This window comes from Erythranthe guttata, chromosome 7 (genome assembly GCF_056151865.1).
Source record: "Erythranthe guttata isolate IM_541 chromosome 7, IM_541, whole genome shotgun sequence".
Taxonomy (NCBI): domain Eukaryota; kingdom Viridiplantae; phylum Streptophyta; class Magnoliopsida; order Lamiales; family Phrymaceae; genus Erythranthe; species Erythranthe guttata.
The window spans coordinates 1,375,738-1,398,120 of record NC_142539.1 but is presented as its reverse complement, the minus strand read 5'-3'; the positions used below and the strand labels follow the sequence as shown (position 1 = coordinate 1,398,120).

The window sequence follows — 22,383 nt, the reverse complement described above, 5'->3', positions numbered from 1 at the left end:
GTTGTCTCGCTGCGGGTTGTAAGACGGAGCGAGTGGTCTCCTCGGGGGAGTTATCTCGCTATAATTTCGTAGACCCGAGGGAGTTGGCTCCTTGTGGGAGTTGTCTCGCTGCAGGTGGTAGTACTGAGCGAGTTGGCTCCGCGTGGAAGTTGTCTCGGAAGCCCCCCACTCTCGAGACGATGTGGGAGCCAAGTTGAAAGGGGTACCGGATCGTATCGACAATAGATCGGTGTTGTAGTGTACCATTAATTGTTGGCGCGGTGTGGAGAAATAATAATTTTTATTTGTCCGTGTGAGAGCGTTCGCGATTTGGTGAGGCGCGCTGAAAAGCTTGCGCAATTTGGTGAAGAGTAGTCAAATTTGCGTGCATTTACGTGACTGAAGAAGAGGGGCGCGAATTAATGTCGTGTGAAAAGGCGCGCGCGCGCGATTTTATGAGGTATAGGGGGGCGCGCGCGGTGTGACGTATGCTGCCGCAAAATGACAAAAATGAGGGGGTGATGTGATGGTGGCAGTCATTTACGTGCTGCTGCCCCTTTTGTTTTAATTTTTTTTTTTTTTTTTTTTTTTTTTTTTTTTGGTCAAATCGCCCGCGTGTCATGTCACGAGCGTGTGGCCGTCACGCGCGCGTGCTGTGCACGCGCTCCACCATTTTATTTTATTTTATTTTTTTTTATTTTTTTTTTTTTCTCTGAGTGGAGCCGCGCGCGCGGCTTGGCTCGGCTCGCGCGCGCGCGGCTTGGTTCGGCTCGGCTGCTCCCTTTTCCCTTTTTTTTTTTTTTTTGTTTCTTTTTTCTTCAACTTCTTCTTTTTTCTTCGATTTTTTCATCTTCTTTTTTCTTCTTCTTTCTTCTTTTCTTTTTTCTTCGTCTTATTTTTTCTTCTTCTTTCTTCTTGTCTTTTCTTTTCTTTTTTCTTCGTCTTCTTTCTTCTTCTTCTTTCTTCTTCTCTTTTTTCATTCTCTTTTTTTTTTCTTCTATTTGCTTTTATTTGGTTGATATTCACCCCCTTGGGGATGTTTTATTTTTTGAATAGGGATATTACCCTCGTTCCTTGAGATGGAATGTGCACCCCCTTGGGGATGTTCTATTTTTTTAGTAGGGAGATTATCCTCGTTCCTTGAGATCGGATGTGCGCCCCCTTGGGGATGTTCTATTTTTTGAGTAGGGAGATTATCCTCGTTCCTTGAGATGGGATGTGCACCCCCTTGGGGATGTTCTATTTTTTGAGTAGGGAGATTATCCTCGTTCCTTGAGATGAGATGTGCACCCCCTTGGGGATGTTCTATTTTTTTTTTAGTAGGGAGATTATCCTCGTTCCTTGAGATGGGATGTGCACCCCCTTGGGGATGTTCTATTTTTGAGTAGGGAGATTATCCTCGTTCCTTGAGATGGGATGTGCACCCCCTTGGGGATGTAAGGTAAGGTTGATGCCCAACTTTAGGATGTCGATAATTGCCCATGCGCTCGAGACCGCGTGTGCGCGTCAGACCATTTTTCTATTTTTGAAGTAGAGACGTGAAACACTTGATGAGATGTGAAACCCCTTGGGGTTGAAAGGTAAGTGGATGTACCACCCTTGAGATAAGATGCCCAACTTTAGGATGGGATAGCGCCCCATTTAGGATGAGGCGATCACGAACCACTGGGGTGAGATGCCCAACCTTGGTGATATATGGTGCCACTGATTCAGTGGCAGCACGAGTTGAATCTTCCGTAATCATACGCTGAAGGTCTTCTTCGGTTATCTGAACCGTTCGAGAAGTAAGTAGAAATTGATCATGTTGAGGACCCAGTGGGGCCTCACGAGGAGGAGCGTTGGCTCCTGCTATGACGAATGAAATGTTTTGGGGGCGATGTGAACCCCCAGGGAGTTGATCCTGCTTGACGAACGAAATATTTTGGGGGCAGATGTAAGCCCCCAGGGAGTCGATAACCCTTGGCGAACGAAATATTTTGGGGGCGATGTAAGCCCCCAGGGAGTCGATAACCCTTGGCGAGCGAGATATTTTGGGGGCAAATGTAAGCCCCCAGGGAGTCGATAACCCTTGGCGAGCAAGATATTTTGGGGGCAGATGTAAGCCCCCAGGGAGTCGATAACCCTTGGCGAACGAAATATTTTGGGGCGATGTAAGCCCCAGGGAGTCGATAACCCTTGGCGAGCGAAATATTTTGGGGGCAGATGTAAGCCCCCAGGTAGTCGATGGCGGTGGTGACATAGGTGGCTCCACATGTGGAGCAGGTGCTGGTATCGCGTTGGGAGCATCTGCTCCCATCGTGGCGATATATTGAGTCACGACCTCTGTGGCAGCGCGAGTTGAAGATTCTGCTATCATGCGTTGAAGTGCATCCTCGGTTACTTGAACCATTCGAGGAGCAAGGAGTGGTGGATCGGCGAGTGGTGGGTCCCGAGGGGGATCACCTGAACCTCGCGAGGCGGATCCATGGGATGTGGAGGAGGTTGCAAGCCAGAGCCTCAACGAGGTGGGAGGTCGTTAGCTGTGTCATTTTCTCTCCGAGCAGACGCCTCAAGAGGATCTTGTTGGCTACGTGATCTGGTTTGCATCGTTCCCACAGACGGCGCCAAAATGATGATGCTAATTACTTAGATCACCTGGGATGGTGTAGAAAACGAAATGGGAGAGCAAAGCATATCAGTAGCTTGACAACTTGATGATCCTGAGGTACCTGCGATCATAGAACACATGAACTAAGCCGGGGGTTGATCCGGCGGAAACCCCTCCGACGCTCAAGTCAGACGTGCTGAAAGTGGAAATAGTCCAGAGAATACAGTTGATAGTATTACTCGGTTAATTGGACGTACCTTAATAAAATGAGGAAAACCTCTATTTATATGTCGTTTATTGGGTTGGGTTTGCTTTGTTGGGCCCAAGCCTTACTTGAAGGTGTTTGGGCCTCGGTGATATTGGTCTTCAATATTGGGCTCGTGGCCCAGTAGGTAAATAACTTGTAGGCCCATTGGGTTGGCCCAATTAGGCATATCAATTTTGTATATTGTGAGCTGAGTTATTCGCGGATTGACCACTTCATATTGGTATATATATATATATATATATATATATATATATATATATATATATATATATATATATATATATATATATATATATATTTAAATAAATTAATGAAATTGTTCTTTTTTATTTAATTATTTATATACATATATGAGATTAAAATATATTATCAGTGAGGGTGGTGTGAATATCAAATCATCTCTTTGAAAGAATTGGTGTAATTAATTAATTAATTTAATTTAATTTAATTTAATTTTCCCCCAAAGGGTGGGTATCATATTCCTCTTGGAATCCATTTTATCCCAGCTAATCATGAAAATGCAGCCAATTCGTAAAAGTTATATAAATTGATTCCATATATTTTTTGACGTTTAAAATCTTTAATTTTTTTTTTTAATTTTTTTTTGACATAAATAACTTGAATATTATAAAATATCAGTAGAAGGGTGAATATTGTAACTCCCCATCTCATCTTCTTTCCTATTTTTCTTAGCCACTTTTAGATTTTATTAATGACTAGAAATGACTTTTTCGGAAATTATTCTCGTCTTCTTTTAGCATTTGAAAAGGAAATTCGACTTTGCGAAGTTCTACGCCGAAAGGAAAAAAAGTTCGTAAGCTCAAAAAAAAATTTAACTTAGATTCTCTCTGCAAGAAAGCTAAGGAAAAAAAAGTTCATAAGCTCAACAAAAAATAACATAGATTCTCTCAATCTGCAAAAGAAAATATATAAAGTCGAGCAAACACGAACGATACACGGTATTAAATGGTAAACTATATGATGTACTTTTTTTGGTAAAAACTATGATTATATTTAAATTTGTATCTTGCATCAAATATTTAAATTTGGTAAAAACTATGATTATATTTAAATTTGTACTATTATTTATTATAGTTAAACCGCTATAAATTAACACAGTCGGGACTAGGGAAATTCTATTAATTTAGCGAATTATTAAATTATCGAGTTAATAATTTAACACGCTTTCACCGAGTTGGGACCGAGATAAACTATTATTTAATCGAGGTTATTAATTTATCGTAATTCTACTGTATATGTTCATTTAGAAGAACATTTTTTTTAGTTAAATATTTATTTTATTTTAATTAAAAATTTATTTTATTTTAATTAAAAATTTATGATATTATTACTTATATATACACACACACATTTATATATTAAGAGCCACTCGCAAGGGACAGTGGACCTGGATTAATTAGATATAAAGATATTATTTGTTTTTATAGCAAATAATACTAAACTTTTCACTTATGGAAGAAATTAATTAATAAATTAGTGGTCAAAATCAACTTTATAGTAAATAAAAAAGTGGCTTAGCTTATAATCCCATGCCATTGCGATATCTGTGATTGGAAGGATAATTAATTAATCATTTTTAACCTTTCATGGGAACTAATTAATGGATTCTCATTCCTATAGTCTTTCTAAGGTTGAATGTGACAGTTACAATTAAGAATATATCCCCTCAAATTAATTCTAGATTTTTTTATTTAAAAAATCTTGAATTTCGAAAATTAAACCTACTTTTAAGAATTAATTAGTTAAACTATGAGCACCGAGACAAACTCTTGAATCTGCATAGGTAAAGTCGCTTCACGAAAAAACTCCTAATTTTTAAGAAATTATATTCAGTGCTCTGCAGTTTGTAAAAGTCTTACATCCACCCTTCTACAAAATGGTGTTAATATAAGAAATCTACAAATTGTAGAAGGCGGATGTGATTATGAAAAATAAGGGGTTTTTTCGTAAATATATTAAACCTTAGGAGCGGCGGTTCTAATTTACCCTTATATAGTGTGAGCATACATCTTCAAACATATATACATATTAAATATTACAAAAAAAAAATGGCATTAGTGAAAATTATCAGTAAATGTATATATTAAGTGACAATATTTTCTTTTACGGTCACTAATAGCCTTTTTTTTGTCAAAATACATAATCATTTGTTTACCGTCACTATATAGAATTAATGACACCCCGTTTTTTATAAGTATAGTGACAGTATTTTTTGCCTAACCATGTTATCAGAATTTAAAAAAAAAATGAAAGGAGTAGATACTTATAAAGTTCACTATTACATTAAGTGGGGAATAATTGAGGTCTAGTCATTGTAATGCACTAAGGTATCATAACATACAACGTCGATTTCTCCATTTTAACATGCCCAATATGTAGTATCGAACTATTATACTAAACCCGAAAACACCAAAACTAGGGATGCTGAGCCGACTCGATAAAAGCTCGAACTCGAGTTTTTCGAACTTGAGTTTTCTGATGATGATCGGAGCTCGAGTCTATTTTTAGATGTTGGTGAACTTGCAAGCCGGCTCGCGAGCTTTATTATTCTCGAGCTAGTCAAAACAGTCAGCCTCGGATCGAGCTCGACTCGTTTACATCCCTTACCAAAACTTTAAATTCGATGAATTTGAATTCAAAATTGGTGACAAGCTTCTCAAAATTAAGTGTGTTTGAAGTTTCTCTTAATATTCTCATGTCAAATTAATTCACTAGTGTTTGCCAGCAATAAGATCTCTCTGTCACGAATAACGTGACATATAATTTCTCTATCACGTTAGTTTATATCAAATAATATATATGTTAAATTAATGATTGATATTCCAATGTACTTGAGTGATTTACTTGTGTGTGCCACAAAATAATTATGTCTCCATCAAATCGAATTTTTCTCAATATTATTCTTAAGTATCTATATTTTTTCCCCTTTTGTGATTTTATTGATTTTGCAAGGCATTTTACATTATAGGAGAAGTCTTGTGCTAACATCCACTTTAGTTTTCATCTTAATTATGAAATAATTTCAAGTTCAAAAATTTATCTATATAATACTATATATGTATAACTAATTCGTTCCGGATGAATTCGAATAATAACTCTCGATTCGAAAAAAATTTATCGACGGGCATTGTTTTTGGTCAAATACGTTCGTTTCTCGAAGTCGCCGTGAAATTAAAGCATAAGTAATTGTTATGAATTATAATTAATCATCATGGTTTGGTGTGATAATGAACAAACCCAATTCCACCAAATGAATTTATAATACAAAAAATAAAAATAACAAAATTAAAAAAATATAAAATAAAAATTATGCATTTCAATTTTGGGCTTCTTTGGATTTCATTAAGATAATTAACTCCAATTTTTAAATATTCATTTTGAGCCACGTTGCTAAAGTCCATTTGAATTCGAGCCCAATATTGTCAATACACTTCACAAAGAGAAACGAACTGTAAAATAGGCACTGTAGACGATAAAAATCTAGGGTTCCGAATGGCCCTCTTTTGCCCACCTTGTAAACCCCCAATTCCGTGCCCTAAATCTCATCTGAATTACGCAATTCAAACACCATTTACAGCAAAAACGTCGATTCCCAGAAACCCTAATTCCGAATTTTCAAAAATTTCAATTTCTGCTCCTGCTAAACTTATCGATTCATTTATCCGTAAAAACAAACCCCGCTCAAGTTTGAGTTATCCAGGTGAATTGGATAAAGGGGCTTCCTCCAATGTGATTATCTTCATCAAAGGTACAATCTTTTTTCACATTTTCATTTTTCTTGTTTTTGTCAGCCTGTGTAGTTTCCATTTAATTCATTTTTATGTATATGAAAAAAGCTGTTAATGAATGGTAGATATGTAATATTCACAATAGCTCTTTGCATCTGTACATATGTAAATTGCGGCCACCCTTGAATTAAGGTCAAATTACGAAAAAACCCCATCTTATTTGGGTAATTACAACCACCCATCTCAATTTTGAATCTTCTTACACGTTCACCCTTACGGTGTCGAATTCAACATAATTTTCTACATTCCGTGGAATTTTCTCGTTTTGTGCAAAAATGCAGTGTCTGATGGACCACAATCTAATATTTACAAGCCAAGAAACATATCTTATGATCTTGTTGTTTCAAAATGTGGAGCTCGAATTGGGTAAAACGGGTACATGTTGGAGAATATTCCACTAAATTTGACACGACAAGGGTAAACGTGTAAGAAGATTCATAGTTGAGGGGTGATTGTAATTACCCAAACATGAGGGGGGTTTTCGTAATTTGACATTACCTCAGGGGCTGACCATAATTTGCCCTTTAATTTATGTACTCTGTGTTTTGTTAAGTCTTCGAATATGAGCAATATGTTGGTTGTTATAATGCAGCACTTAATAGTCTTTGTACTGAGTTCTTGCAAAATTAATGCATAAGGGTAATATATATATATATATATATATATATATATATATATATATATATATATATATGTGTGTGTGTGTGTGTGTGTGTGTGTGTGTGTTTCGATGGACTCTGCCTAAGCATAGAGATTGACATACAGGACTAGCGCAATCGACTTCAGAGGGAGGGCTAAAATCGGAATTTTCACGATTTGGAGAAGTCAGTCGAGGTTTGCAACTTTACTCTAGGCGGCCTTGCACATTTGTACATATTATCATTTTTTACACCCTTGAAAAGTCAACGAGAAATTTGATTTCGTCGCATGTTTTTGCAGTCAAAATCGTAAGCGACAAGAAAACGAAGCAACCCCTAGGGTTTGCTTACGTCTGGTTTGCTAGAGAAGACCACGCACAAGCTGCTGTGGACGAAATGAACGGACATGTAAGCATCCTTTTTTGTCGATTATATAAAGTTTTAATTACCGATTTTTTTTTTTTTTGAAATGGGAATTATCTGTTTGGTGTACAGTTTTTCGAGGGCAGATTTTTACGCGTGTCATTTGCGAAGCCCGGATCTTGCAAAGCCCGTTCGGATTCTAGTCCTTACAAGTTCTAGACGATGTGTAAGACTATAAAAAAAGTGGGTCCCACCTGTAAGTATCGTATGTAATCACGTCGTTCCTACCGAACGAGCCCTTAATAATGCCGTTAATACGTATATATGATGCTTATAGATACTGAATTATGGTTAAAGAGATCCAGAATATTGGAATCTTACCTTGTGGCGCCACACACTTTGCACGTGACCAAATTGTACTAGTTATTTTTGTAGGGGGGGTTAAAATATCATCATATGTATATATATATATATATATACTATATATGTGTATATCTTTGTGTCATATATCCACCATCTTGGTGCCACGTGTCATGTGATTACAGCTCAAGTGGAAGACTTTGAATTGGATCCCATCACTTATATTATGAAGGGTAAATTACACCTATACCCTTGATGTATGTTAAAATAACTTTAAGGTCCCTATAGTTTCGGTCATTATAGCCGCACTCGTGAAACAATTACTGAAGCCAAGATTTCATGTCTTGGGACCGATATGCACTACATTTGTTTCCGCGGGGCCGTTAATGCTAGCATAGATGAAAATTTACAAATCTTATATAAAATAATAAGAATTTAGAAATTTTAGGAGAGTCATGTCTCTTCCTAGCTCTGTGTTGTTTCCATTACTGTCTGAAACCAATAGTCCGTTTTAGGGGTTATTGTAACTACTGATACTATAAGGACCTAAAAGTTATTTCAGCACACCTCTAGGGGTGTATGTGTAATTTACCCTAATATGAAAATAGAAACTAAATATCCCATTTTGTTTGAGAAATTAAAACAATTTGGATGGATATTGAATAAGACATACACAATCATTAGTGAGTGCCCAATGTAAATATACACTCAATTAGTAAAGTCAACAATTAATTCAAACTTCAAACTATCAATTAAACACAAAAACAACCTATATTATTTAAATATCCAACTTTTGAAAAATAAAATAAAATGTTAGATCTTTTCTAATTAAAACAAGGGGCAAACTAAATTCCCAAAAGTCTCCCTTAAATCCCAATCTCAAATAAAGCACCTGCATATTCCAATTGCATACTATAAATAAATAAATAAATAAATAAATAATTGGAAGAAAAAATCAAATCCGACACCCCGTACACTCTGTTTTTTCCCCAAATCCTTTTACACACACACACGTACAGTACAATTGCAGAAGATTCAAACGGAGGAGATAAATCAACCATGCACCCGTTCAATGCGGTGGCGTTGTTGTCCGTCGCGATCAGGAACAGCGGCGGCGCCGTCGGACTAGGTACGGAGATTGAATTCGGTACGGTCTGGTGGTTCGTCTACGCCGGAATTTCGTGCGCGCTGGTGCTGTTCGCCGGAATAATGTCGGGATTGACACTTGGCCTTATGTCATTGGGCCTCGTCGACCTCGAGATCCTCCAGCGCAGCGGCACCCCGTCGGAGAAGAAGCAGGCCGGTCGGTCCAATTTTTCTGCCCAAACATTTAATTTGATACATCTGCTGTTTGATTTTGCTGTTGAATTGTTGATCTAATCATGTGGAGAACTGTTTCCTTTTTTCCGATCAGATTTGTGTTTGTGATGATAATTGGATAATGATTGATTTTTTATTTTTATTTTCCAATTATTAATTTCATTTTTTTTTAATTCCGAACTTTTGATTGAATTTTCTGTAATTTCATTTTTAATCAGAAATTCGAACTGGAATTGTAGGTGTGGTGTGACATATTATACTTTATCCTTACCACTTTTCGACTTTCGTGGTTCTGAATATAGATTGGATTCAAATTGCAAAAAATAGTTTTCTCAATCGAAGTCGATTATACTTTGATGGCTTAGTTGAAAATTGAGTGTCTAACGTTTTATCGGTTATTTATATGCTATTTGCGATAATGACATCGAACAGTGTGGTTTCTGTTTAATTTGTGATTGATTCTACGGTGCTTCTGATTGGTTGGGATTCTGACGATATCGAAATAACCGTGAATTGTTTTTTCAGAATCGAGAATTTTCAGAACAGTTGTTTCTCTTTAGTTTTTGTGTAATCGTCACCCCCGTTTAATAATTTTTTTTTCAGCCTCAATATTCCCGGTGGTTCAGAAGCAGCACCAGCTTCTTGTGACACTGCTTTTATTCAATGCTGCCGCTATGGAGGTGACATTTATTTTTCTTTTTTTTTTTTCAGAATTTATTAACGAAACTTAAATTAAATCGGGTCGAAACGTAACTTCTGAAATCGGTTTTGCATCTTGCAGGCACTTCCGATATACCTCGACAGGATATTCAATCAATATGTTGCCATTATACTGTCTGTTACGTTCGTCCTATTTTTCGGAGAGGTATTTTTTAATCATTATATTGACTCAAGGATTGATCATTTTATACTTAAAAGTTAGTTTCAATTTAGTGATCCATTCTGCTTTTAATATTACGTTGAATTACAGGTTATTCCTCAAGCCATATGCACTCGATATGGACTTGCTGTAGGTGCAAACTTAGTTTGGCTTGTTCGTATCCTGATGATTATATCCTACCCTATTTCTTATCCAATCGGAAAGGTAATGTATACTTTAGGTAATTTATACTTTTGGAATAGTAATGTTTCTGAAATTAGATTAAAAAAAGTAAATAATTGAGTATGTATATATTTTTTTAATTGAATTCAGATATTGGATTATGTACTGGGGCATAACGAGGCACTGTTTAGACGAGCTCAGCTCAAGGCTCTTGTCTCCATTCACGGCCAGGAGGTAATTTTATTAATTTTATTTATTTATTTTTTGTTACATATTAATCGAGGATTTTATCTCTAGGCTGGCAAAGGTGGTGAACTCACGCATGACGAGACAACAATTATCAGTGGAGCGTTGGATTTAACAGAGAAGGTATATTTGAAAATTCGACTTCCTTTGCCTTTTTTCCTCCTCGTCTATTTGGATAATCTGTGTACTTTTGACTTTGACATTCGAAATCTTCTCCGAAGATGCGAAACATGGAATGTAGATTATTACATCCTTAAATTTTCTTAGTTCCTGTAATGAATCTTCACTAGCCTTACGATAAGATAATCAACACTGTCAGCTATTTTCCGTGCTCGTCCAAGAAGAATAGTTATTTCCTCAAATAAATTTGATTTGCTATTTTATGAAATATATATTAATAATTAATACAACTGTAAAACAGACTGCTGAGGAGGCCATGACTCCAATCGAGTCCACATTTTCGTTGGATGTCAATTCAAAGTTAGACTGGTAAGAATTATGCTGCTTCGGTTTTTTTTTTTTTTTTAAAAAAAAAAAGAATATGTATACGAACCACTATAAGTAAACACAAATGTGTATATATATAAATTTTTTTTCCTTTGATTCAGGGAAGCGATGGGTAAGATTCTTGCTCGTGGTCACAGTCGAGTTCCTGTCTATGCTGGAAATCCGAGGAACATTATCGGACTTTTACTGGTAATAAAACTTCACTAAACCATATATACATTTTCACTCTACATGAAACAAAAAAAACATGTAACCTTTCGAAACATTATTCCATTAGGTAAAGAGCCTTCTCACAGTTAGAGCCGAAACAGAGACTCCCGTGAGTGCCGTTTCTATCCGAAGAATCCCACGGTATATCTGTATCTGTATACATGTATCATTCAATTCTTGAAATACAAATGTATCGTATTTCATATACGTATACGTATATATATAAAACAGTTTATTGGCAGTGTCCCTGCAGATATGCCACTCTACGACATACTAAACGAGTTTCAAAAAGGCAGCAGTCATATGGCAGCTGTAGTAAAGCCCAAACCGAGAAACAGAATGCCGCCTCCTATTGAGGAGAAATCCGAGGGTACAAACGTAAATTCAGACATAACTACACCTTTACTGTCGAATAAAGAAGACAACGTTGTTATCGACGTTGACCGGGTCCCACGTTCGTCGGACGTCCATGAAGACGGTGAAGTTATCGGTATTATCACCTTGGAAGATGTATTTGAAGAGCTTTTGCAGGTTAAAAATTTATTGTTTTCATCGATAGATTATTAAAAATGTATTTTTTTGTTTTAAAAAAAAATCGTGTTTAATGCAGGAGGAAATTGTTGATGAGACGGATGAATTTGTTGATGTACATAAAAGGTACTCAGAGGCTTGGGATACTTTTTTTTTTTCTTAAATAAAAAAAAAATATATAAGAATCTTTCGTGGTGTAGGATACGCGTGGCAGCAGCTGCAGCAGCTTCATCGGTTGCACGGGCCCCATCTAGTCGGAGGTTAACTGTCCAGAAAGGAGTTGTAAGTAAATTACTCTGATGCTCAGGGGTAAAATCGGAATATTTTGTTGAATTTCTTTTAAAAAAATAAAAAATATATACTATCTGGAATTTTACGCAGGGAGTCCAAACTAAGCAAGGACTAACTCCCAAGAAATCGGGTGAGGACGACATTACTTCTGCAAAGATTGCAAAGTAAAAGTTGGTGAGCTATATAATAACAAACGATGAACGAAGACTTCCATTTTTTATAATGCTCTATTGTTTGTTATATAATTTTGGCGAGGAAACGAAGAGCGATCCTAGTGCAAATAGTGGATGGTCCAAACTGGAATTACGAGTGTCGTATAATATTCGATTTTGTAACATTTGTTCGAGATTTAATTTTTTGTGATATAATACAGACGTGCCTCTTCGTTGAACTTTCGTGAAATGTTTGTGCTAGTTTGATCAACCTCTCGTTTCGTTTTTTTTCTCAAAAAATGTATTCGAAGAGTTCGAATATCGAAACGAACGTCTAGCTGGATTCATCTTATAAATAGCTGGATTTCTCTTATAAATAGAAATTCTGAATTAATTAAACTTATTTATGGTTTATTGCAATTAGTACCCCTATGTTATATCGATTTACTAAAACTACCTCATGTTATTTTATCGTCAACCCCTCCCCCCTATGATTCAGTTTTTTTTTAGCACACAACCCCCTACACATGGGCACTAATTGCTAAAAAAAATTAAATGGTAGGGATAAATTTCTCAATAAAATAACACGGGGTAAACTTTTTAGCAATTCGATTCAACACAGGGGTATTAATTGCAATAAACTCTAAAGAGTAGAATATTGCAATAAATCTTGAGAGTAGAATATTGCAAATTCCATTATCAAAGATTTGTTCTATGCTACACCATACAATATATTTTACACACATCCACATGTATATGTGTGTGATTGTGTGTAAATAAAAAAAAAAAGTTGAAAATTGCCTGGTATATATTTCACCGGATGTAGCATCTACGAGATCGTTATCGAATCGCAAACAATTCATATTGCTAATTCTCTTAGTTAATAATGTACACTAACTCTGCATACTAAGTGAATATTAACACTTTGACTACTTCTCTCAGTTTCAAACCTGTTTGCACACATTGGATTGCACAGACAAGAATTCCTCAGCTCAGCCAAAATCTTGTACAGACACAAACTCTTATCTGGCATCATGTGAAAATTGTCCGATAAAAAAGATCGACTTTTTCTTCGTGCCCTTTCCGGCGTCCTCAGTCGTCGATACTTACGCCTTCGGTTTTCCATCGTATAAGAATTACGGAACACTTCCACACGATGTAAAGACGAGTTCTTTGCTCTTGAATGTAACGCGAGCACTTCTGCCATGGCTGAAGCTTCTTCTTCTGTCCCATTATTAAAAAAACAAACAAAAAAAAAAAAAAAGAAAGAAAAAGAAAAATCCTGCCTGAATTCTTGATTTCAAGAAACTTATGCACAAATGCAGCTTTTGAGTTTTGATTTTCAAGAATATATGATCATATGACAATGGTGGAGCAAAAATATGTGTATCAAATATATATATATAGAGAGAGGGTGCTGATAATGTTGGCTGACAGGTGGCAGCCTGTGGTTGGACAATTGTTGAAGTGGGTCCCACGGATGAAAAATTGCAGAGTCATCAAAGTTTTGTCTCCCCTGCCAAACTTTTAATTTTTTTATTTTGATCAAGAATTTTATTCTTATTTGTTTGTCTTTAACATGATGCACTGGGAAATGGATTTTTTTTACAAAAGCCCTGATTTTCAGGGTGCAATTTGGAAGCTAGTGTGTGTGTGTGTGTGTGTGTTTCTTAATTTTTTTATTTTTTAATTTAAATAAAATAAATATTTGTATGTATATATGTAGATTGAGATAGTGTGCCGTTTGGGATTGTATTAGCAATAAATGCTTGTGCCAATCTGCTGCTGTTTTTTTCTGTTCTCCATTGATGATTTTTTTAAGCAAGTTCACTAGTTCCAAGTATTTTAGTGGTCCTTGGAATCAGTAATTTTTTATTTTTTATTTATTTCTTTAAATTCAGTTCCAATAGTTACATAAATAGATATGTTATTTTGCTTATATTATATTATTAATAGTATTTACTATTTATACTATATATATAGAAGCACAAACCTTTTTGTAAAGAGGAAAAAGTTGGGATATTTCGGATTATTTTTATAAAAAATGAAATTAAATATAATGGAATTATTTGTCATTGTCAAATATAATATCCAAATTGTCCTTCCATTTTATTTCTATTTTTAAGAAATTCCCCTTGCGAAATTTCTTAACTAGGGTGGAAATTTGAATGAAATTCCTGATCGTCAATTTTGATCTGAAATTTTCCGAATTTTGGAACAATATCTATCAATTCGAATTTCGAAATCCCGACTTTCGATTTTTTCCAAATTATTTGAATTGAAATTGGAATATATATGAGATTTCGATTTCCCATCCGATTAAAATACGGAAAATAATTTCAAAAATTACGATTTTTTTTCTTCGAATTTTACAATTAAAATACCAATACTATTATGTATTTTGTATAAGGTGAGCAAAAATTGGAAATTTTCGAGTTCCGTCGATTTTGATCCGAAATTTTTCGATTTTGGAATAAGTTTTTTCGTCCCGATTTCCAATTTTTTTTGGAATGGAATTGGAACTAATTTTTCATTGTCAAAAAAAATCATTTTTTTTCCGAAATGGCTAATTCAGATCCCATTCGTCCAATTTTCAAAAATATTGTAGGGACAATATGTACACACAAAGTACACATGGCACCACGTGCATTAACCCTATCTAAATTACAATCAACATTGTTTTCACTTTACTTCACTCTTGGAATTTAGCTTAATTATCACCATTTCAAACCCCACTTCATTATCTTTTCTTGGATGTACAATTTTTCCCATTTCCCCCTCAAATTCAAAATTAACTATTAGGTTGTGTTTGGCCTTTTATGGGCTAGTATCCTACATTCGAGCTTCGAAAAAAAAAAACGTTTCTTGGATGTTCACTTGATTGGTAAACAGATCGAACGGAAAAAACCGAATTAATTCAGTTCGGTAAACAGTACAAAACTTTGAAGCATCGAAATTCCGGTACGGTTCAGTACGGGTTTACAGAATGAACACCCCAAACACTGTATTAGTAAAATAATGTCAGAAATTTTGCGAATTTTGTGGAAAAATGTGAAAACTAAAGTAATTTTCGTTTATTTTTTAGTGTGATATTTTTTTTTTTACAGTATCAGTCAAATCAAATGAAAGGAAATATGTTGTTTTCAAATTATTCATTCTCCCAATTAGAGAATTAGAGTCCCAAAAGGTGAAAAAATAAATAACTAAAATAGGAATTTATTTTGTTAAAAAACAAAAGAAGAGGGGAAAAAGATTTTGAAAATGATGTCAAACATTGCCTTATTATCTTCACCCTGTATACATAGGCCCATCAACTTTCTTTGGACCCTATCAAACTCTACAAAAAGTCATTCGTCCGAAATAATTATTTAATCAATCCATATTTAATATTTATATATATATTATATAAATGATCTCATTTTAATTATAAACCTCTTAAATAAATAATTTATGACATTAGAAAAATAAAATGTGCTAATAATACTAATTAGTTGTATTAAGTACTGATGAAAATTTAATTGTGATCACTATCTAAGTCAAAATAAAATTATTTGATCAATTCATATTTAATATATATATATATATATATATATATATATATATATATATATATATATATATATATATATATATATATATATATATATATATATATATATATATATATATATATATATATATATATATATATATATAAATCTATATTAAATAAATAAAATTTAAATTTCATGCATGCAAAAAGAGTGGCAGGAGCAAGATAATCTTATCTTTGGGTTAAAAGAATCAAAGATAAGATCTTCAACAGCAAAATATGATCAAAGTGGACCTTATATATTTTAGTGTAGATTACAACCACCTCCCTGAGGTGTGGTCAAATTACGAAAAAATCTCTCATGTTTGGATAATTACAATCAACCCTCAACTATAAGTCTTCTTACACGTCCACTCTTGCGATATTTTAATTTAGTAGAATCTTTTAGATTATATGTAGTATTCTCAATTTTGTACCCGTTTTATCCCATTTGAGCTCCACATTTTGAAGCAAGGTGATCATAAAATGTGTTATTTGGCTTATATATATTAGATTGTGGTGCATTAGAAACTGCATTTTTGCACAAAACGAGTACAAACTAGAGAATATTCCACGGGATCTAAAATATTATGTTGAATTTAACACCATAAGGGTGGACGGGTAAGAAGATTCATAGTTGAGGAGGGTAGTTGTAATCATCCAAACACGAGGGTTTTTTCGTAATTTGACCATACATCAGGGTATGCTTGTAATTTACCCTATATTTTATATATATGTTAATATTAAATCCAGCTAATATAAGCTCAAAAAACAATCTCATGGTTGTGAATTGTGAATCATTTGTTTCGTGGGCCCTCCTAATGTGAATTATTATATTTTTTATTTATAAATGTTTTTAAATTGGACAAATAATATAATTTATGGACAAACAAACAGGAAATAAAACATGGTTGCTGTGTAATAACAAGAAAACAAAAATGGTGAAACTCTGATAAATGTAACACTTTGGGACAAGTTCTGTTTTCTACCATTGGCATGTTCTAAGTACCCCCCCCTCTTTCAAAAAGATTTGAGTGGTGAAATTAAAATCCAAGAAATGGTGGGGGTGGATATAGGGGGGTGGAGGGGCCTTGATTTCTTGGTCCAATTTGTTACAAGTCATGATAAAATTGGAAGGTACAATAATGGTTGAATTAAAAGTATATAGTTTTTATCTGAAATTCAAGATGTGACTAACTGAAACACCTCCATCACAATATTCCACTTTGAGTAGCAACAAGTTGGAAAGCTTGATAAACTATACATCAAACTTGGGGGGTGGTGGGGGGTGGTGGGGGTGGAGTGGGGGTGGGGTTTCTTACTATTGAAAACTTATTTATTTGTGTCTTAAATTCCTTTTCCAATATAATTTGTCGATTTGTGTTCATTTCGAGTTTGCGATGGTGCGGAATTTGCACCCTTAAGACATCTCTTTGTACTCACCCGATGTTGGATTTAGAGTCGGCAGCGATAAACTAGTAACGAGAACGTGTTAGAGAGAGAGAGAGAGAGAGAGAGAGAGAGAGAGAGAGAGAGAGAGAGAGAGTGTGTAAAAGTGTGCTATTGATGTTAAATTGTAGTTTGTAAAAAATCTACTAGTATTACAAATTGTAATTCGCAATTTTCTATTGTGTTGCAAATTATTTTTTGTCGTTTCGAATTCCCTTTGCAATTTGCTGAAGCAATATACATAAATTATAAGAGAGAGAGACACGGCCGTGAGATTAGATTGTTTCCTTAATTTACATAAATAAGTACTTCCATATGAAGTCAAATATTACGTTTATACACTAATAATTTAATTTTATATTAATTTTCTTAATCAAAAGAACTATATCTATATTCATCTATCAGTTATGCCTTTAATGTCTTAGCATGTAAAATGCCCGGGTGGCGAAACGTGAAAACGAACACGTGAAACAAACATTTCCCGGAAAATTGGTACAAGAAAATGCCCAAAAATTTTAAACATTAAAAATAAAGGTATATTAATAAATAAATTGTTAATATATATATAGTTCTAAAAAGCATAAATGCAAAATCTATTTATCTATTTTATTTAATTTTCAATATTTGGGCCCAACTCCAAATTTTATTTTCAATGTTTCCTACATTTTCTACTCTTTAAGCCCAAAACTCTAAAGTTTAAATTACTAATAAGCCCAAACTCGATAATTCGGAAATTAATTAATTAATTTCCTTCTGAATTTTAATTTTAAAATTTGAAATTAAAATAAGTAATACTAGTATTTATTATTCCAGAATAGGAAATTCGTTTGATCGAGCTGCGAGCAATCAAGGATCAATAAATCAAACCCTTCAATTTTGCTTACAGTTGATCACGTCATCACCCAGGTCTAGAGAGAGAGAGAGAGAGAGAGAGAGTGACGAAACGATGTCGTGTTTGGCTTCGTGCTGTGTGTCGCTGACATGTGGTCTCTGCACATCGGTGGCGTCGGGAATCACAAAGCGGTCAGCTCGAATCGGATACTGCGGCCTCTTCGGTGTTTCGTTGATCGTCTCTTGGATTCTCCGGGAATTCGCCCAACCTGTGCTTAAACACCTCTCCTGTAAGTCAATCATACACATATATATGTATGTATGTAGCGATTGATAGGGTTTTTAGGTTTTTAAGTGAGAATTATGGTTTTGGAGATGTATAATTGGTGGTTTTTGGTTCTCTACTTGAAATATTTCGAACTAGGTTTTTGTTTTATTATTTGCCGATTTGAATAATTTATGCTCAATTTCTCATTCCTTTGTACAATTTTTCATTTTATTTTGGGTGTTTTTGGGATACAGGAATTTTTTATTTTTTTATTTTTTTATGCTTTTATGTTCTGTTGGTGGAACTCGTAGGATGCGTTTGGATTGAAGGATTTGAAATTAGTCCAAATTTGTTGGATTTGAAACCACTAAAAATTGGAAGGTATTTGAAATCCATCACAAGTTTTTTTAACTGAGAGCTATGGGTTTGATATTCCTTGTCGAATGACTCGAAACAATCTCAGTTGAATTTGTTACGATGGATTTCAAATGCCTCCTTCAAATCCTTCCATCCAAATGCAGCCTTAGTGTTGAATACAGAGTTTAATTGATTTGTTTATGGTATAAGTATTTAACGTAGCTAAAAGTCTAAAACTCTGTCATCGATTTATTTGGTAATAGGGATAAACACTTCAGACAATCTTTCGAAAGAATGGTATCAAATGCAAGCAGTTCTTCGTGTCAGCTTAGGGAATTTCTTGTTCTTTGCGATCCTAGCTGTCATAATGATCGGTATTAAGTACCAAAACGACAAGCGTGATTTCTTCCATCACGAAGGATGGATTGTCAAGATCATCATTTGGACTGTGCTTATCATACTCATGTTTTTCCTTCCCAATGCCGTCATATCAGTTTATGGTCAGCCCTGTTTCTCTACTATTGTATTTTGATTGAAAATATATGTCTTGAATTAACTTGTTTGTGTATGCAGGAGTTGTTTCGAAGTTTGGAGCCGGGCTATTCCTATTGGTCCAAGTTCTAATGTTGTTAGACGCCACACATTCATGGAATGATTCGTGGGTTGCTAAAGATGACCAGAAATGGTAATTTTTTTATCCTCTCTATTTTTCTTTGCGTGGGCTTGATTTTCTTGAATCATGATGAAATTGTGTATGCCTCTACCAAAAATTGATAAAATTTCCATATCTTGACGAAATTCAAAAATTCAAGAAAATTCAATTTTTTGGCGCGACCAACTCCGATTTTGGTAAAGGTGTATACAAATTCGATTCAAGATTTCTTGCCTTACTCTTTGATCGTGTATACACGATTTTGACGAAATATACCTTTACCGAAAATTGTTAAATCTTTAATTTTTCAGGTATATTGCATTACTTGTTGTGTCGATATCATGTTATATTGGAGCTTTTACATTTTCTGGACTTCTATTCATCTGGTTCAATCCCTCTGGTCAAGACTGTGGTCTTAACGTCTTTTTCCTCGTGATGACAATCATTCTTGCCTTTTCCTTCGGTATTATCGCATTACATCCCAAGGTAAAAGTTTTTTTTTTTTTTTTTTTTTTTTTTTTTTTTTTGCTTTTCATGTTCTGCTAACTATGGATGCGACTAAATACTTAAATCATTATTTGACTTTGTGATTTTTCGACAGGTGAATGGCAGCCTATTGCCAGCTTCGGTGATATCGATGTACTGTGCTTATGTTTGTTACACGGGTCTTTCTAGCGAACCTCGAGACTATGTGTGCAATGGTCTTCACAACAAGTCAAAGGTTGTTTCCACGAGCACACTTATACTTGGAATGCTTACAACAGTTCTGTCTGTTTTGTATTCTGCACTTCGTGCTGGATCTTCAACCACCTTTTTGTCTCCTCCTTCTTCGCCTAGAGCAGGTATTGAAACTCGTATAAAATCTTTTTTTCGAATATTCTTGGGCCTCGTTTGTTAATTAGGATAGGACTTGACGAACAATAATCAAGCATATGATTGAATAGAAGGATATTTACCTAATAAATAATCACAAATTCTAAATTGAAGATAATCATGTATTACATACCATAGACAATTTAATCATAACCAAATCAATCAATCTCGTCAACATTCCCCGAGGTCTTAGTTTCTAAAGTCGTCGTCTTTTCTTTTTCCTTTGGCATTTTGCATATATGTTTTGAAGTTTAAATGTGCCATTTTGTGCCGTATTCTTTTTCCCCCTTTTGTCCCAATCTAACCCCACATCAATCTTGAAGAGTTTTTTGTATTCAGCACCCGTGTTATATAGAATTGCTAAAAAAGTCATCATTTTATAAATATTAGCAAAAAAACCCCAGATGATGCAGTTTTTTTAGCACACAACCCCTTAAATGATGCATTTTTAGGGGCAAGCTTGGGAATAAAATTGAAGTATAGGAGGTTTTTGCTAATATTTAAAACACTGGGAGTTTCTTAACAATTTGAGTAAACACAGAGGTGCTGAATGCAATTAACCCAAATCTTAAAATACTAGATGAAATTCAATTAAACGATTTGGATTTTATTGATCAAACTGAATCCATCTAAACAAGCTCAATCAATTTATTATTGCGAATTCGAAATCATCACCTCAAATCCTTCCATCTAAATTCATCCTTTCTTTAAACCTCTTTTTTTTACCCCATATAATACTCAAGAGTCAAGACACCATATTTAGTATTTACAGTCGACTTTCATTACTGAGTTGTTCAAGAACATTCTATTTCGACAGGTGGCAAGAAACCTCTTCTCGAGGGTGATGAGCTGGAATCTGGTAAAGGAAAAAACGAAACAGAAAATAAGCCAGTAACTTATTCTTACATGTTCTTTCATCTCATATTTGCCCTAGCCAGCATGTACTCTGCCATGCTTTTATCGGGCTGGACCAGTGATTCCGAAAATCCTCAGCTTATAGACGTGGGTTGGACTTCGGTTTGGGTTCGGATTTGCACTGAGTGGGTGACAGCTGGACTTTACGTTTGGTCACTCATCGCTCCTCTGATCTTACCCGATCGCGAATTTTATTGAAATCTTGATTTTTTTTTTTTTAAATAATAACTGGGGTTTGTATAGTTGTTACTAAATTGTTATTATATTTGTCATTGTATCAGGTGGATATGTGTATTAAAAAAAAAGGTATGTATGTATAGTTGAATGTATTGTAGCTTATTTGGTTTGGAGTGTTTTGTATTGGATGATACCTATACGTATAAAAACTTCATCATATTGAAATTTGATGTAATATTTATGTTTCTTTTGTTTTTTGGGGACCCTTTTGAGATATACGAAACGAAGGTGTAAACGAATCACGTCGAATGAAGTATATTGTTCAGATTTATTTAAGGTTTTGATATTGTTCGAGTTGAAAACCAAAACGGAACCGAAACCGGACTACTCTAACAAAACAAATATGTACAATTGAAAATGGGGAAATTACAGTTTTCATCTCTCAAGTTTGCACCGATTTCATATTTGGTTCCCCATGTTTATAAAAAACACATTTGGTCCCTCATGTTCCAATAATTTAACTTTTTTTTATCATTTCCGTCAATTTACCCGTTAGTTAAGGCAGTTATGGGCACATGCTTGATTCCGTTAGTTTTAACAGAAAATTGACGGAAATGACTAAAAGTGTTGAATTTTTAAAACATAAGGGACCAAATATTTTTTTTGTGAACATGGGGGAAATCAGTGCAAACTTAAGGGGTAAAAACTGTAATTTTCCCAATTTAAAATTGATAAATTTTTACATTAATTTTACCACTACTAAATTTTCATTCATATTATTATTTCCAACACAAGCTAGTTATATAATGGTTTCCATAGTATCTTTCTAGCTTCATTAGTCATTACCACTTGAAAAAAGAAGAAGTAAATAGCATTTAAGCCCCATGTGGTTTGAACTTTCTGCGCATCACCCCATATATACTTTCAATATATGCATCTGACCCCCTTGTATTTTCATATAAACACACAACCCCACACAAGGCGGTT

At 34.6% G+C, this 22,383-nt stretch overlaps 3 protein-coding genes across 3 annotated transcripts; all 3 read left to right on the top strand.

Moving 5' to 3' along the window:
* The first annotated feature begins 6,285 nt into the window (after window positions 1-6,285).
* Window positions 6,286-8,149, top strand: LOC105949482 (RNA-binding (RRM/RBD/RNP motifs) family protein). The gene is made up of 4 exons (XM_012972796.2): window positions 6,286-6,603; window positions 7,409-7,477; window positions 7,583-7,689; window positions 7,777-8,149. Exons 1-4 carry the CDS (start codon window positions 6,348-6,350, stop codon window positions 7,861-7,863), a joined length of 519 nt encoding a protein of 172 aa, XP_012828250.2. The 5' UTR covers window positions 6,286-6,347; the 3' UTR covers window positions 7,864-8,149.
* A 778-nt stretch (window positions 8,150-8,927) lies between these two features.
* Window positions 8,928-12,542, top strand: LOC105977561 (DUF21 domain-containing protein At4g14240). Its single transcript, XM_013002883.2, has 13 exons — window positions 8,928-9,307; window positions 9,928-10,004; window positions 10,106-10,189; window positions 10,295-10,408; window positions 10,517-10,600; window positions 10,664-10,735; window positions 11,034-11,101; window positions 11,221-11,308; window positions 11,397-11,470; window positions 11,572-11,860; window positions 11,940-11,986; window positions 12,061-12,142; window positions 12,242-12,542. Exons 1-13 carry the CDS (start codon window positions 9,064-9,066, stop codon window positions 12,317-12,319), a joined length of 1,401 nt encoding a protein of 466 aa, XP_012858337.1. The 5' UTR covers window positions 8,928-9,063; the 3' UTR covers window positions 12,320-12,542.
* A 5,580-nt stretch (window positions 12,543-18,122) lies between these two features.
* On the top strand, window positions 18,123-21,631 carry LOC105977571 (Serinc-domain containing serine and sphingolipid biosynthesis protein). The gene is made up of 6 exons (XM_013002894.2): window positions 18,123-18,444; window positions 19,043-19,279; window positions 19,353-19,464; window positions 19,743-19,917; window positions 20,033-20,273; window positions 21,122-21,631. Exons 1-6 carry the CDS (start codon window positions 18,270-18,272, stop codon window positions 21,415-21,417), a joined length of 1,236 nt encoding a protein of 411 aa, XP_012858348.2. The 5' UTR covers window positions 18,123-18,269; the 3' UTR covers window positions 21,418-21,631.
* The last annotated feature ends 752 nt before the right edge of the window (window positions 21,632-22,383 follow it).

Bases quoted from the DNA above. Each gene is read 5' to 3' on its own strand.
- LOC105949482 (XM_012972796.2), top strand. From the start codon at position 6,348: ATGGCCCTCTTTTGCCCACCTTGTAAACCCCCAATTCCGTGCCCTAAA. The intron at 6,604-7,408 runs GTACAATCTTTT...ATTGACATACAG, and splicing joins TGTGATTATCTTCATCAAAG to GACTAGCGCAATCGACTTCA. The intron at 7,478-7,582 runs GTTTGCAACTTT...ATGTTTTTGCAG, and splicing joins ATTTGGAGAAGTCAGTCGAG to TCAAAATCGTAAGCGACAAG.
- LOC105977561 (XM_013002883.2), top strand. From the start codon at position 9,064: ATGCACCCGTTCAATGCGGTGGCGTTGTTGTCCGTCGCGATCAGGAAC. The intron at 9,308-9,927 runs GTCGGTCCAATT...TTTTTTTTTCAG, and splicing joins GTCGGAGAAGAAGCAGGCCG to CCTCAATATTCCCGGTGGTT. The intron at 11,861-11,939 runs GTTAAAAATTTA...TGTTTAATGCAG, and splicing joins TATTTGAAGAGCTTTTGCAG to GAGGAAATTGTTGATGAGAC.
- LOC105977571 (XM_013002894.2), top strand. From the start codon at position 18,270: ATGTCGTGTTTGGCTTCGTGCTGTGTGTCGCTGACATGTGGTCTCTGC. The intron at 18,445-19,042 runs GTAAGTCAATCA...ATTTGGTAATAG, and splicing joins TGTGCTTAAACACCTCTCCT to GGATAAACACTTCAGACAAT. The intron at 20,274-21,121 runs GTATTGAAACTC...CTATTTCGACAG, and splicing joins TCCTTCTTCGCCTAGAGCAG to GTGGCAAGAAACCTCTTCTC.